Here is a 14,632-nt window from a genome sequence, read left to right on the forward strand (position 1 = left end):
TGACATACTCCTTTCCCTATTTGGAACCAGTCCGTTGTTCCATGTCCAGTTCTAACTGTTGCTTCTTGACCTGCATGCAGGTTCCTCAGAAGTCAGGTCAGGTGGTCTGTATTCCTCTCTCTTGAAGAATTTTCTGCCATTTGTTGTGATCTACAGAGTCAAAGTCTTTGGCGTAATCAGTAAAGCAGAAGTAGATGTTTTTCTGAAACTCTCTTGCTTTTTTCATGATCCAACGGATGTTGGCAATTGGATCTGTGGTTCCTCTGCCTTTTCTAAATCCAGCTTGAACATCTGGAAGTTCTCGGTTCACATAGTGTTGAAGCCTGTCTTGGAGAATTTTGAGCATTACTTTGCTAGCGTGTGAGATGAGTGCAATTGTGCGGTAGTTTGAACATTCTTTGGCATTGCCTTTCTTTGGGATTGGAATGAAAACATCCTTTTCCAGTCCTGTGACTGCAAAGAGAATTGGCTAAATGTTGTGGAGAAAACTTTAGATGTTTGTAAAGTGACCCTTTACCTCAAGGGGCTTCCTTGGTAGCTCAGATAGTAAAGAATCTGCCTGCAATGCAGAGACCCGAGTTTGTTTCCTGGGTCAGGAAGATCTGGAGAAGGGATAGGCTACCCACTCTAGCATTCTTGGGCTTCCCTCATGGCTCAGCTTGTAAAGAATCCGCCTGCAGAGTGGAAGACCTGGGTTCAATCCCTGGGTTGGGAAGATCCCCTGCAGAAGGGAACGGCTACCCTCTCCAATATTCTGACCTGGAGAATTCCATGAACTGTATAGTCCCTGTGGTCAGAAAGAGTCAGACACAACTGAGCAACTGACACTTCACTTCACTTACCTCAAGGGACTTCAGTCCAATCATTGAAATAATATTTATTCATAGAAAATAATTTCTTTAGTGATTGGGGAATATAACATGATGAGACAGCCAAAGTGCTGGAATTTAAAGCCATGAATGTGTGGCATTTTTCAGTGCCCATCGCTGCACATTTCTGTAATGATGCTTTTTGCAGTGGCTCCAGGGGAAATGGAAATAAAGGGACGACTGTGAGATATTGGGATGGAAGGAATCTTTGGAGCAAAACAGAGGAAAGATGACCTGTATTGTTTGAGCTAGAGAATATGAAGGCTTATGATGTATTAATATATGTAAAGAAATCATGCAGGTGGAAGGTTAGGACCTTAATTATAAGATAGAAACAGTGAATTTGATTTCAGCTAGTCTATTTTTTTGAATTTGGGATAAACATTTTCAAAGGCTGTAAAGCTACGAAATTAAGTCATTGTGAACTCGGCAGCAGTTTTTTTTTTTTTTTTTTTTTTTGAGTCTCTGTAGCTGGATGAATAATCTGGGGGATCTTTCATGGGCTGTGAAAATGAGAAATGAAGCAAAGGATCAGAACAGTGTTTGCACGAAGCTGTGAGGAAACAGATGAAATAATAAAAAAGATAAATGAACCAGGAAAGGGCAGAGAATAAAGACAAGAAACATGAGTTTTTATGATAATTTAACATGAATATAGAAGATGTATAGGGAGTTCACAACAGAGGAAACTTTTATGGCCAGTAACACAAAGAATGCTACTTCTTCGTACATTCCTATTTGAAAAAATGTATAATCTCAAAAATAAAGACATACATCTTCTAAGAAAGTTTTAAGGTCGTTGAGACTCTCTGTTGTTGAAGTTTTGAGAAAATACTTAAATTGTATGATTATGGAATTAATGTAACTTTTTCAAATATGGCATGTTAAAATTTTAAAAATTAAAATCATAAGATTTTATCATGTAGAAACATCTATAGATGTATGCAGAGATACATTTATGAGATCTCTATTTTAGCATTATTTGTTGTAGTGAACATTTAGAAGTGACCCAATACAATACAGAATAAAGACGTGAATACCAAAAGATACATGAATACATGAAAAACTAAAAATTTCAGAAGTAGTTATGAATAAAATTAAGAATGTTTCTCACTGTCACTACGCCCCTATTCCACTGGAGGTAATCACTGTTACTTTTTATATGTATTCTTCCAGAATTTTTTCACTCTGCATGTGTGTGTAAATTTTTAATAAAAATGAGATTTTGTAAACTTTGCTTCCTCAATAATAGTATAGGTAACTTTTAAAAAATATCTATACTTATAAACAGCTCCATGTCATACATTTGTAGTAGACTTATAAAATGGCATAAAACTCAGGGATAATCTGTTAAATATTTATGTAATTCTGCTGCTTTACTTTTAAGTGAAAAAAGTAGTCAAAAATAATGAGTTATGTTACAAAACCCCACTGCCCCAACACACATTTTATGCATGCTGTAGATTTACTAACAGTAAAATTCACACACAACACTAATCCCTTCATCCTCTTTTGTTTATATTTAGCTTCTTCGTTGATTCAGTGGTAATTACTGAGTCTGATGTACAGAAAGCAACATACCCAGCAGGTTGTCTAGAACAGAACATTGATGGCGCTGCAGAGGTATTTTTAAACTGTTATGTACACTAATTGTATTTTGTTACTATCATTTTTATGTATGTGATTTAATTACTCAATAAATAGTTGCTGAGAATTAAGTATAGTAAAAATGAAAATAAAGATCCAGAAGAATATATAAGTGAAGAAATTTGATATACTGGAATGGGTTTCCATTGCCTCCTCCAGGGGATCTTCCCAACCCAGGGATTGAACCCGAGTCTCCTGCATTGGCAGACGGGTTTTTTACCATTAGTGCCACTTTGGAAGCCTGATGTACTTTCATAGCATAGGAAAAACACAAAAAAGTTAAAATTGAGAGGTTTTTTTTCCCCCTAAATATATTCTAATTTAAAATTTGTCTTGTTTTATATAACATGGGCTATATAGCAAGTTAATTTCAGTGCCCTGAACTTTACAAGAAATTAGTTTCAAAAAAGAGAAACAGCTTTTCTTCCTACCATGAGAAGTTGAACTAGACTATCTCTAGACTATTCTTTAGGAATTCCCAGAATTCAATACGCTAGGGCTAGGACATTGGATAAGGCTTTTTTCAGCACAGGCCATACAGTATAGAAAAAGTCCCTCATCTTTTCCAGTATATCTGATCTAGTCAAACCACCTTTTGCCTCTCCTCAACACTGTGTATATTCCCAATTTGTGGCCACTTTTCCCAAACATAACTGTAAAACCCTGGGCTTCATTCAGTAAATTTTTAGTTCTTAAGTAATATCTTTTCTTCCCCCGCTCTAGAACTGTACATTAGTAATTGTAAGCATGCTTCTCAGTTTGCATTTTAAACTTCACAAGAGTAAGTACAATTAATGTAGTAGAATTATTCACTAGAACTATTGCTTTTAATAGAGCAGCAATTTATTTACTTATTAAAGCTTTTAAGAAATTTTCTAAAGAATAGAAATCTTTTGAGAAGTTTAAAAATAAGTGTTGTATAATTAGTATAAATAAATATGTCATATTTGCTTTTTAATTTAGTATTCTGGTGAATTTGGAGTGGAAAAGGAAACAAATATGGTTAAGTTGCTGGAAAAACAGTACCAAGAACGATTAGAAGAAGAAGTAGCTAAGGTAAGTTTATAGTTTATTTGAAAGATAATTTTGTTGTCTGTATTCTCTTTGAGCCTACAAAAAAAGATAGATTTTATTGATGATAAAGCACTGGTTTTTGTTGTAAATTTTACATGTAGCTCCTTTAAGTTGTCAGATACTGTAACTATCCACAGTTGCCTTAGAATGGAATGTTCTGTGAATTTTTCTATGAGAAAAGCATTCGTCTCTTGATGTAGAATAGCAGTTAGAAACTTGTCGGAGTTATAAATTTATTACCTTGTGAGTAGTACCATAGGAAGGAGTTTGGCCTTCCTTAAAGGTGGAGGATGTGATAGGAAATGAGAAAGGAAATGCTTGGTCTTTTATATTAAAACAGTTTTGCCTGCCTCCTCCCAGAGCAGTAGTACATGTGTGCATGCTCAGTCACTCAGTGGTGTCTAACTCTTTGCGACCCATGGACTGTGGCCTGCCAGTCTCCTCTGTCCATGGAATTTTCCAGGCAGGAATACTGAAGTGGGTTGCCATTTCCTCCTCCAGGAGATCTCCCGACCCAGGGATCAAACTCACATCTCTGTGTCTCCTCTATTACCAGGCGTATTCTTTACCACTCAGCCATCTGCAAAGTCTGTTTCCTGAAATATAGGGATTATTTAGGGATTGATGGAAGCCTGTACCCAATTTCATTCCTTCATCCTTCTCCTGAGGGAGAAAGGCTGCTATAGTCCACAGGAAAGAGAGCCTTGGGCTTTGTGGGAATCTTGGTGGAGAGAATTTTCACCTGCAGGCAGAATGTATAACCGAAGACAGTCACTCTCCTGCTTACCACAAAGTGATGGATTCTGGAAAAACTTGGCGCAGAAACGCATCTGGACCCCAGAAGGGAGATCAGATGTGGTCTCCTGTAAGTGTGGGGTTCTTCCTCTGAGAGCCCAAGGGGAACTGAACAGGTAGACTGTGGCTTTCCTGAGCTTGACCTGGGGGATGCATGGAGTCCAGGGGGCCACAAGGCTTCCTCCAGGTGCCTCTTTAGGGGGCTTGCAGCCTGCTTGCTTCTGCACCACTGACCTAGCAGGTGGAAACTGTGTCACCTTTCCCTGCTTAGGGAACCGCTGAACTTAGGGTACTGGATCCAAGTCCAAAGTAACCAACAAATAAAAAACAGAAGTGACTGTGATGTTTATGACTGTAGATGCTCTTAGCTGCTATGCTCAGAACTATTCTTGTAAACTCCTGAATACCACGTGTACTACCTACTATACCATTATGATTCCATTTCTTTGTCTCGGAAGTCTCTTAAAATGCATATTCCTGTTTGGGTTCTTATTTTGGAATAGTTGGATTCTGAGTTTGTCTTGCTTGTTTTTTATAGTTTTTAAACTGTTCTAGTGTAACAGTCCTACTGGAGTATATGCGTTTTAGTGAAGGAGGGATAGAATTTACAGGAAATGCATGAAGAATTAGATTAAACATAAATTAGATGAGGCGGTCAATACTCAAGGAAATATGTGGGCCATAAGGACCTACTCACTTCCATATTTGAATTGAATAATTTTGTTCAAAGCGAACAGTGAGGCACCAGGACTCCTCCTCTGGCAGTCCAGTGGTTAAGACTTCTTCCAGTGCAGGGGCTTCAGGTTCAATCCCTGGTCATGGAGCTTATATCTCACATGCCTTGTGGCCAAAAAAAAAAAAAACAGAAACAACAATGTAACAAATTCAATAAAGATTTAAAATGGTCAAAAAAACCTTAAAAAAAAAAAGTGAAGCACCATCACTTTTATACAGTTCTCACTATCTGGTTCTTTTAGAGAATTGCAAGGTTTTCTCTTTTACTTACCTCTTACATGAATTTCTCAAGTGAAGTGTTTGTAGCAGGGCATCCTAGTATAGCAGTTAATAATATGAGGTTTGGGATAGGATTAGATTTGCAGTCTTAGGAAAGTTACTTAACCAGTCAGTCTCAGTTCCCTCTACGTTAAAAGAGGAGAATAATAGAAGTAATAGTGATTCTTGTGAAGGTTCAATGAGCTAATACATACAAGGCACCTATTTTGTGTTATATTGTTCAGTTGCTCAATAGTGCCTGACTCTGCCACCACATGGACTGCAGCACACCAGGCTTTCCTGTCCTTCACCATCTCCTGGAGCTTGCTCAAACTCATGTCCATTGAGTCCGAGATGCCATCCAACCATCTCATGCTTTGCTGTCCCCTTTCCTCCTACCTTCAATCTTTCCCAGCATCAGGGTCTTTTCCAATGAGTCAGCTCTTTGCATCAGGTGGCCAAAGTATTGGAGCTTCAGCCTCAGCGTCAGTCCTTCCAATGATTATTCAGGATTGATTTCCTTTAGGGTTGACTGGTTTGATCTCCTTGCAGTCCAACAGACTCTGAAGAGTCTTCTCCAACTCCAGCAATTCAAAAACAGCAATTCTTTGGTGCTCAGCCTTCTTTATGGTCCAACTTTCACATCCATACATGACTACTGGAAAAACCATAGCTTCAACTATATATATGGACCTTTGTTAGCAAGTAACGTCTCTGCTTTTTAATATGCTGTCTTGGTTTGTCATAGTTTTTCTTCCAAGGAGCAAGCGTCTTTTAATTTCATGGCTGCAGTCACCATCTGCAGTGATTTTGGAGCCCAAGAAAATAAAGTCTGTCACTTTTTCCATTGTTTTCCCATGTATTTGCCATGAAGGGATGGGACTGGATGCCGTAAGACACCTAGAAGATAATAAAGACTCATAAATGACATCTTTTGAAGTAGTCTCACTACTGTGATAATGATGATGATATAAATATGTTTTGTGAAGCATCATTCATCAAGCTTATAGCAGATTACTAGAGTACAGGTCAATAAAGACCATTCCAGAGGCAGCCAAGGTATTGAATTGGCCACAAAGTTTATTCATTTTTCCCATAACATGTTGCAGAAAATCCCAAATGAACTTTTTGGCCAACCCAATACTGTGATCCAAGAAACAACACATCATGGCCCAGGTTGATCCTAGAATAGTTTATGAAAAATGAAAGTTGCTCAGTGGTGTCCTGTACTTGGGACCCAATGATCTGTAGCCTGCCAGGCTCCTCTGTCTGTGGAATTCTCCAGGCAAGAATACTGGAGTGGGTAACCATTCTCTTCTCCAGGGGATCTTCCTGACCCAGGGAGCAAACCCACGTCTTCTGCATTGCAGGCAGATTCTGGACTATGTGAGCCACCAGTGGAGCCCCAGAATAGGACATACTGTTTATATTAGTCACCAGAACAGATGGGGTTATGCTCAACCCTATAAGAAGTTAGAAAAATATTGAGAAACATTGTTTTAAAAGCACAGAGTATAAAGAAGAAAGCAGTAGAGGTAGTGATTGCTAACATAGATAACATTAGATTCACCCTGTGATTTGGGTATGTACTATTGAAAAATAGACATTCATTAACAGTTCATTTCACTGCCAAGCAGTGTTCTTGAGTGCAGGGTATAGCAGAAGAAAAATAGATGAAATCATTGCTCCTGTAGACCTTACATCTGTTGTTATTGTGTGGTCACTAAGTCATGTCCAACTCTTGTGTCCCCATGGACTCTAGCCCGCTAGACTTGTCTATCCCCCGTAAGAATACTGGAGTGGGTTGCCATTTCCTTCTCTGGGACATCTTCCCAACCCAGGGATAGAACCCACGAGTTCTGTACTAATTCTTTCCTAATGAGCCACCTGTGAAGCCCTGACCTTTTATCTAGTTGGTGCAAATAGACAATGTACGAGAGTAATAGATACTATGAAGAGAAAAATGAACCAAGGTAATAAGACTAGAAGATTCCATGGGGAGTGAGGTGCTTTTGTTTTATATAAGGTAATCACAGAAGACCTCACTTTTGAACTGTCATGAGGGGAGAGTCCAGATGTCACTGGGAGAGTAAATCATGAAGATAACAGATTGATCCTTTTAAGAAAGTAGGATGCAAAAGAGAAAGTCAGCAGTTTTCCAGTGGATGTCTCCAAGAGGTGTCCACGGAGAATTGGCAAGAGTTTGGGAGCCACCTACCCAACTGCCAGCATTGCCGAGTTGGAGGATGGTTTCATTCAGTCCTGCGACTTTTGTATTCATGGGTTCCATTTGGAGAAATATTGTGAAACCCTGGTACAGATTTATATCCTCAGCAGATGTAACTGGATACAGGAAGAGGAAATACAGGGAAAGAGGGGAAGGACTTTCCCTTCAAGGGAAGATAGTACTGCAGGTAATTTGATCTAAGCACCTGGAAGAATGGAGTTACTTAGGTGTTAGATGTAGGATGAAAACAAATACAAAGGAGTAGTTTCTGAAGGGGAGTGGGTAACTTAATATTCAAATTTTGATCCATTAAATGAAAAACAGTCATTAAATATGTAAATATAAGGGATGAGAAAATGATTGGATGTATAAATCTAGAGTTCAGGAAGTAAGATAAAACTTGACATGGAAATATGGTAGTATCTAGAGTTGTGTTTTTCAAACTGTGGTGTTATAACTTCTTTTTAAGGTATGAAATTAAATTTGGTTTGGTACAGGATTTTTATATTAATGGAAACATTCAGTTATATAAAACAGACACACAAGAACTTGGGTCACAGTATAAAATGTTTTATTTTTGTTGTATGTGTATGTTTACCATGGTTACAGTAAGAAATATTGAAAACTATTAATCTAGTGAGTGTAAATGGAGAAGGGGTCTGGAAACTGAGCCCAGAGGGGGCCACTGTTTGAGGGCAGAGAAGTGAGGAGGAACAAAGGAAATGAAGAAGTGGTGCATTATATGTGGACATGACCAAAGATTGCATCAGAGAAGCCAGTGATGACAATTTATTGAGAATGTATTAAACTTTGTCAGGTGTTTCTGATAAAGTCTTGAAAGGTTGGAACTGCAAATTAACCCTTGGATTTTACAGTGTGCAATCATCGGTGACTTTCACAAGAACACATTTGATGGAATGGTAGAGACAAACTGATTAGATTTGATTTGAGAGAGAGTGAAGGAGAAGAATGAAGAAATGAATTATTCTGAGTTGTTTTTAAAAAGGAGAGAAGTACAGTGCTAACTAAAGAGTGATGTAGGGAACCCAGTGGTAGATTGTTGTTGCTGTTTTGTTTTTGTTTAAGATGAAAGATACCACATCCTGTTTCTATGCTGATAGAAGCGATTGAGGAGAGAAGGGGAAAAAAATAGCTGATTTAAAGAGAGAGTGGAATAGTTGCTGGAGCAGTGTCCTTGAGTAGATGAGAAGAGTTGCAGATCTCCTGAAAAGCTGCCATTAGGTTGAAGCATGGTATTTCTAATTCATTGAAACAGGAAGGAAGGTAAGAATATTTGACTCATGATTCAGGTATGTTTTCAGATGAAGTATTTGGAGACTGTGGAAGTTCTTTTCTGATTACTTCTGTTTTTCTCAGTAAAGTAAAAAGCGAACTCAGCACCTGAGAATGAGAAAGGAAGAGATGATGTTGGAGCTTTAAGGAGAAAGCAAAGGGCTAAGAGAAGGAATAAGAAATGGAAACGACAAGGGAAATTGGGTAGAATCGCCCATATTACTAAGGGCTCATTTCAAGGATAGTGGTTATGATGTTAAAGTAAGACCAGTCAGCTTGTTTTTTCATTTTTCTCCTCAGTTAAGTTCAGCTGCACAGACACAGACTAGGCAGAGTTAATTGTAAACACAGGTGGAATTTGGTTAGATGGTATGGTGGTGAATAGAAAGGAGAGAATTACAAGGTAGTTAGTCTAGGCTTGGTTTTTATGTTTGGTTGGTTGGTTGGTTTTTTAGTTTCCAAAACACATGGTTCTTTTAATTATTTGTTATCCATTTCTATTCTAAATATGTATACAAAAGAAAGTGATCTTTATAATGACCAATTTTTTAAAAATTTCATTTGTGACCTAACATCTCATCACATTTTTGTTTGAGCACTGAAGAACTGATGCTTTTGAAAACTGGTGTTGGAGGAGACTCTTGAGAGTCCCTGGTACTGCATGGAGATCAAACCAGTCAATCCTAAAGGAATCAGTCCTGAATCTTCATTGGAAGGACTGACGCTGAAGCTGAAGCTCCAATACTTTGGCCACCTGATGCAAGAAGCTGACTCATTCTAAAAGACCCTGATGCTGAGAAGGATTGAAGGCAAAAGGAGAAGAGGGCGGCAGAGGATGAGATGGTCAGATAGCGTCACCAACTGAGTGAACGTGAATTTGAGCAAACACCAAGAGATAGTGGAGGACAGAGGAGCCTGGCATTCTGTAGTCCATGGAGTCGAAAAGAGTCAGACATGACTTAGTGCCTGAACAATAATTGGTTCTCAGAGGCTTAGACTTCTCAGAGCCAAGGCTGCTGGTCACAATTTCTAGGTACCTATGGTGGGTGGAACTAAAATAAGCAGGAATTAAGGATCATAGTTGAAGTGGAAAGTGAAATAGATTAGATTGAATTGTATCATCATTTTACCAATGATGCCAAAAGGTCAGCTTCTTTGCATACCACTAATAAATCTCAGGGACAGAGTTTTGGGTGAAATAGAAAAGGATAGCTTTCTTGCTTTGCCAGGCAATGGGAGACAGAGCAGGCTCCTGCCCTCAAAAGCTGTATGTCCCAATCTGGGAGGATTTGACGCGAGGTTTTATAGCAGTGGGGCTTCCCCGGTGGCGCAGTGGCAAAGAATCCAGCTGCCAGTGCAGGAGACGCTATTTATAGCAGTGGTTTCAGGGATGGAGTTTCTGACAAGATGAGGGTGTGTGAGCTGGACTTGCACTCCCTTCATCTCTTCTCAGGTGGTTGGTCTCCTTATCTTGAAGAGCTTCTCTGGTCCTGTTAACCAGCCTGAGCTTGTTTCTTGGCTGCTCCTTCCTTGACTAACAACTGTTCGAATCTGCCCTTTGGAACTCATGGAAGGTCATGGAGTCTGGAGTTTTGCCTACAGGAAATGGGGACAAAAAAGGCTTCCATGCCGGGGAGCCCCACAGGGTCTCGCTCAGTTTCACTAATGACACAAACCTGGTGCTGTACTGCTGGAAATTTACTGCAAGTAAATTGGAAAGAATATGTGTATGACACGGTTAAAAAGCTTTCATCACAGCGGTGTTTAAAACAGCCTTAAGGATGAGTTAGTCTGAATGTCCAACATAGATAGTTGATTAAGTACATTTGTAGTAATCTGTATAATATGAAACTTTAAACCCGTTTACAATTATATAGAAATGTATTTCTTGACTTGAAAAGATACTTACTATAGTTATGAAAACAGGTTATAGTATTAGAATATGACTAAGAAAAATGTTTGTCTATATTTATATCCATATCTAAATGTAAAGAAGAGGAAGAAGATTTGGAAATGTATGTACTAAAGTGTTAATGGTGATTTTTCTTGGAGGAGAGAAATATAAGGGCTTTTATTTCCTTTTTAATTTCTGTACCAAACGTTTACTGCTGTTATAGTAAGGCAGAATTTTTTATAATTATTGATTTTAAAAAGGCAGGCAGTAAAACACTTTGATATTAGATTCATTATAAAACAGAATCTTTATCTTCTTATCACTTTATGCTGAGATTTCTTTTAGTTTAAAAGCATGAGGCCATCTTTTTTACTAGTTTATGTAGTTTTTAAGAGGAAACTTGCTTTTCTAATTCTTGCTAGTATTTACAGATCTAATCCTTTCTTGAACTGAATCCTTTTTGATTACCTTATTTCTTCAGGTCATTGTGTCAATGAGTATAGCATTTGCTCAGCAAACTGAACTGTCTAGAATATCTGGGGAAAAAGAAGATAGTCCATCATCAGAAGCATCTACTCTCTGTCAGCAAGAGCATTACTTAAATGAAATGAAATTATCACAAGGTCAGGCTGGTTTTCAGACTTTTGAGGCAACAGACAGGAAATTTAAAGAAGAATGTAAACCACTTAGTAAGGAGTTAGGAGAAGATGGAAAGGAAGTTCTGTTATCAAGCAAGGATCATCTCGACGATATACTGGAATCAAAGGACTTTGAACTGACTATTTCAGAAGAAATGTCCTCCAAAGATAGAACATTTATGGTCAGAGAATCTGTAAGTACGCTTCCTTGAGTATAAAAATTTATTTAAAAAATTGTGATTTTTCTCACTATAAAAATATTAACAGTGATGTTGCTTAATGGAGAAGATAAGTATTCGGTTCAGTCTTGACCTGTGACTTATAAAGTGAAAGTGAAGTTGCTCAGTCGTGTCCGACTCTTTGCGACCCCATGGACTGTAGCCTGCCAGGTTCAACCATCCATGGGATTTTCCAGGCAAGAGTACTGGAGTGGGTTGCTGTTTCCTTCTCCAGGAGACCTTCCTGACCCAGGGATTGAACCCAGGTCTCCCACATTGTAGGCAGACGCTTTACCGTCTGAGCCACCAGGGAAAAGTGACTTTTAAAGTGTATGAATAAATGGCTTAATATTATTATTAGATAAAACCGGTCGGATTCATAATATTTCTGTTTGTCTTACATACATTGTGCATGGTAAAAGCTCACTGTAAGTTGTACCCACGTTAATTTTCAGTCAGTTCAAATTATTATACTATAATTTGGCAATATGTATGATAAAATATTTGCTTAATAGGATAATATCAGAAGGAAAGAGCTGCCCGCTTAAGATAATTTAAAGCAGTCTCCTATATATATACTAATACCCTTTACTTTTTCATCAATGGAGGGTCTGTACCTCAACTTGTGCCTGTAACAGAACATAGTAAATTCTACTTCTTTTAAAATTATCATAATTCAAATTTTTTGTTCATATTCATGACAGGTTATGTCTTTTTAGAGACATATTCAAATAAAATGTCAACTCTTTTTGAAGTGCAAAACCTCTTTAACTTGCCAGCAACTGTTCGAGGCAGAATGATTTGTTTAAGTGTAGCTTTTCAGGACTTGTTGAAATCCAATAAGGTGTTGACTTCTTACAAGTTTGAGAAGGTGGAATATAAGGCTTTTATTTCCAGATAAACATTACTGAAGATTGTTTGTTATCAAGCAGTTCTCTACAGTACTCTGATGACCACTGTGTAATATAAAGAAATAAAATTTCTCATTTTGTAAATTAAATTTTAAAATAGAAGAATTCCATTTATATTATTTCCTCATAAAATGTCAAGAGGAATAATAGTTATTCATCACGAATAGGAGGAATCGTGAGTGTCTTTCCTTATTCTTCTCCTCCCTTTGATTTAGACTACATCTAAAATAACTGATAGCTATTTCGCTTTTGGAGAACAACATGTATAATAATAATTACCTTCACATTGGTTTGAAATTATAAAGACAAATGTTTTAAATTATTTATGTTTTAGTTTAATAATGTGAAGTTTAAAATGACATGCTTTGTGGGGTTACTATTAGAATTATTTTCATATGTATTTTAAAAAATCAGTGCCGATAGGTTTCCACAAAATGTTTTACAGTTGGATTTTTTTAACTATTACAGCTCCATGATGAGATTTTGGTATCAAGCATGGATGCTTCTAGACAACTGATGTTAAATGAAGAACAGTTGGAAGATATGAGGCAGGAACTTGTACGACAGTACCAGGAACATCAACAGGCAACAGAGCTTTTAAGGCAGGCACACATGCGGCAGATGGAGAGACAGCGAGAAGACCAGGAGCAGCTGCAAGAAGAGATTAAGAGGCTGAATGAACAGTTAGCTCAGGTATGGGACCAAGAGTCCCTTCCCTCCCCAGTTAAAAAGCAGTGTTTTTATAGAGCTTTTTTTTTTTTTTTTTTAAGTCAGAGTTATTGCTGAGATCTGAATGAATACGAATATTTAACATCAGGAACAGACTCCACCAGTATAGGAGACTAAGATCTTGTTAAGGGGTTAAGGGTGCCTAACCCAACCTTGGAGAGCACTGTCTCTCTACCATTTGACTTATCTGCCTTTTTAGGCACTGAAAAAGTGGTTCTGAGGTTTTTGTTTTTAGGCTTTCCATTGAGTATATACGTGGCAAAAGTACTTTGGCAATTGGGGAAATTCTTTGTGCTGAGGTGCAGTTGATACTCAGCTTTCCTATTTTGATTTATAGATTTGTGAGTCTACCAATTGGCTTCTCCATGGTTTACCTTTATCTATCTTTAATCTGTGTTTTTAATTGTGAATGGAAATCTGAAGTAGTATGTTTCTGGAACTTAATCCATGGAAACATCTCTTCTTGATTTGAGAAATGCAAATTTGCATAATATTCTTAACCACTTTCTTGACTAAATTTACGTACTCCTTGGTATTTGGGAACTGAAATCTTATCAATTGCTGTATGTAATATACTCACAAAATCATTGTAGAAAAGCAAATATTTATGTATAAGTTCCTATAAAAACAAATTTATTCAATTTATTTTGAAAAGTTAAGCTAACACAAAAGACAACAAATAGAGAACTCTTGAAATATAGTTTCAGATATAGAATAATAGGAAAATTGGGAGTTGAACATAAGACATTTGGAAAAATTAATTTTGCTTTTCTTCATTGCATTTTGTGACTTGAAACTTCTGAATTTTCAATGCAAAACTGGCATATTAAAGTAATATGAATTAAGCTGTAAAAATTCATGAATATTTAGGCCTAATTAACTTTTTTTTTTTGAGTTTCAAATTTTGCATTGAACTTGATATATGCTTTTAACCCCCTAATCATGGGATATGAATCAGGGTAGAACCAAGGCCTGTTGGTTCTAGCGGGTTAAAAGAAAATCTGCTTAATATTCCTGCCTTTCCTTTCTATCGCAAACAATATTCTCTCATGACCTTTTTTCTTATTTAGAGATCCTCAATAGATAATGAAAACCTGGTTTCAGAGAGAGAGAGGGTGCTTTTAGAGGAGCTGGAAGCACTAAAGCAGCTGTCTCTAGCTGGAAGAGAGAAGCTGTGTTGTGAGCTGCGCAACAGCAGTACGCAAACACAGGTAGTATGGACTTTGGCCCACCTAGGAGCAATGGACCCACAATGCAGTGGGGTCTGTGTGTCTTTGTTGTTGGTGTGAAGTGTGTTTTTTATAGGTCTGAGCTTAACATATTTGTGATTGTTTACATTGAAGG

The 14,632-nt window shown here is 37.6% G+C and overlaps 1 protein-coding gene across 10 annotated transcripts in view; it reads left to right on the forward strand.

Annotated features, from left to right (window-relative positions):
* Positions 1-14,632, forward strand: part of AKAP9 (A-kinase anchoring protein 9) — a 165,126-nt gene that overhangs the window by 72,089 nt on the left and 78,405 nt on the right. For 9 of the 10 annotated variants that reach the window (XM_024990970.2, XM_024990971.2, XM_024990978.2 and 6 more), the window contains 5 exons: positions 2,396-2,492; positions 3,480-3,572; positions 11,274-11,624; positions 13,028-13,252; positions 14,359-14,499. In XM_024990970.2, coding sequence (XP_024846738.1) covers positions 2,396-2,492; positions 3,480-3,572; positions 11,274-11,624; positions 13,028-13,252; positions 14,359-14,499 — 907 coding nt within the window. The remainder of the gene's footprint in view (positions 1-2,395; positions 2,493-3,479; positions 3,573-11,273; positions 11,625-13,027; positions 13,253-14,358; positions 14,500-14,632) is intronic. The other variant, XM_024990976.2, reaches the window with a different exon arrangement.

This window comes from Bos taurus, chromosome 4 (assembly GCF_002263795.3).
Source record: "Bos taurus isolate L1 Dominette 01449 registration number 42190680 breed Hereford chromosome 4, ARS-UCD2.0, whole genome shotgun sequence".
In the NCBI taxonomy this organism is placed as follows: Eukaryota; Metazoa; Chordata; class Mammalia; order Artiodactyla; family Bovidae; genus Bos; species Bos taurus.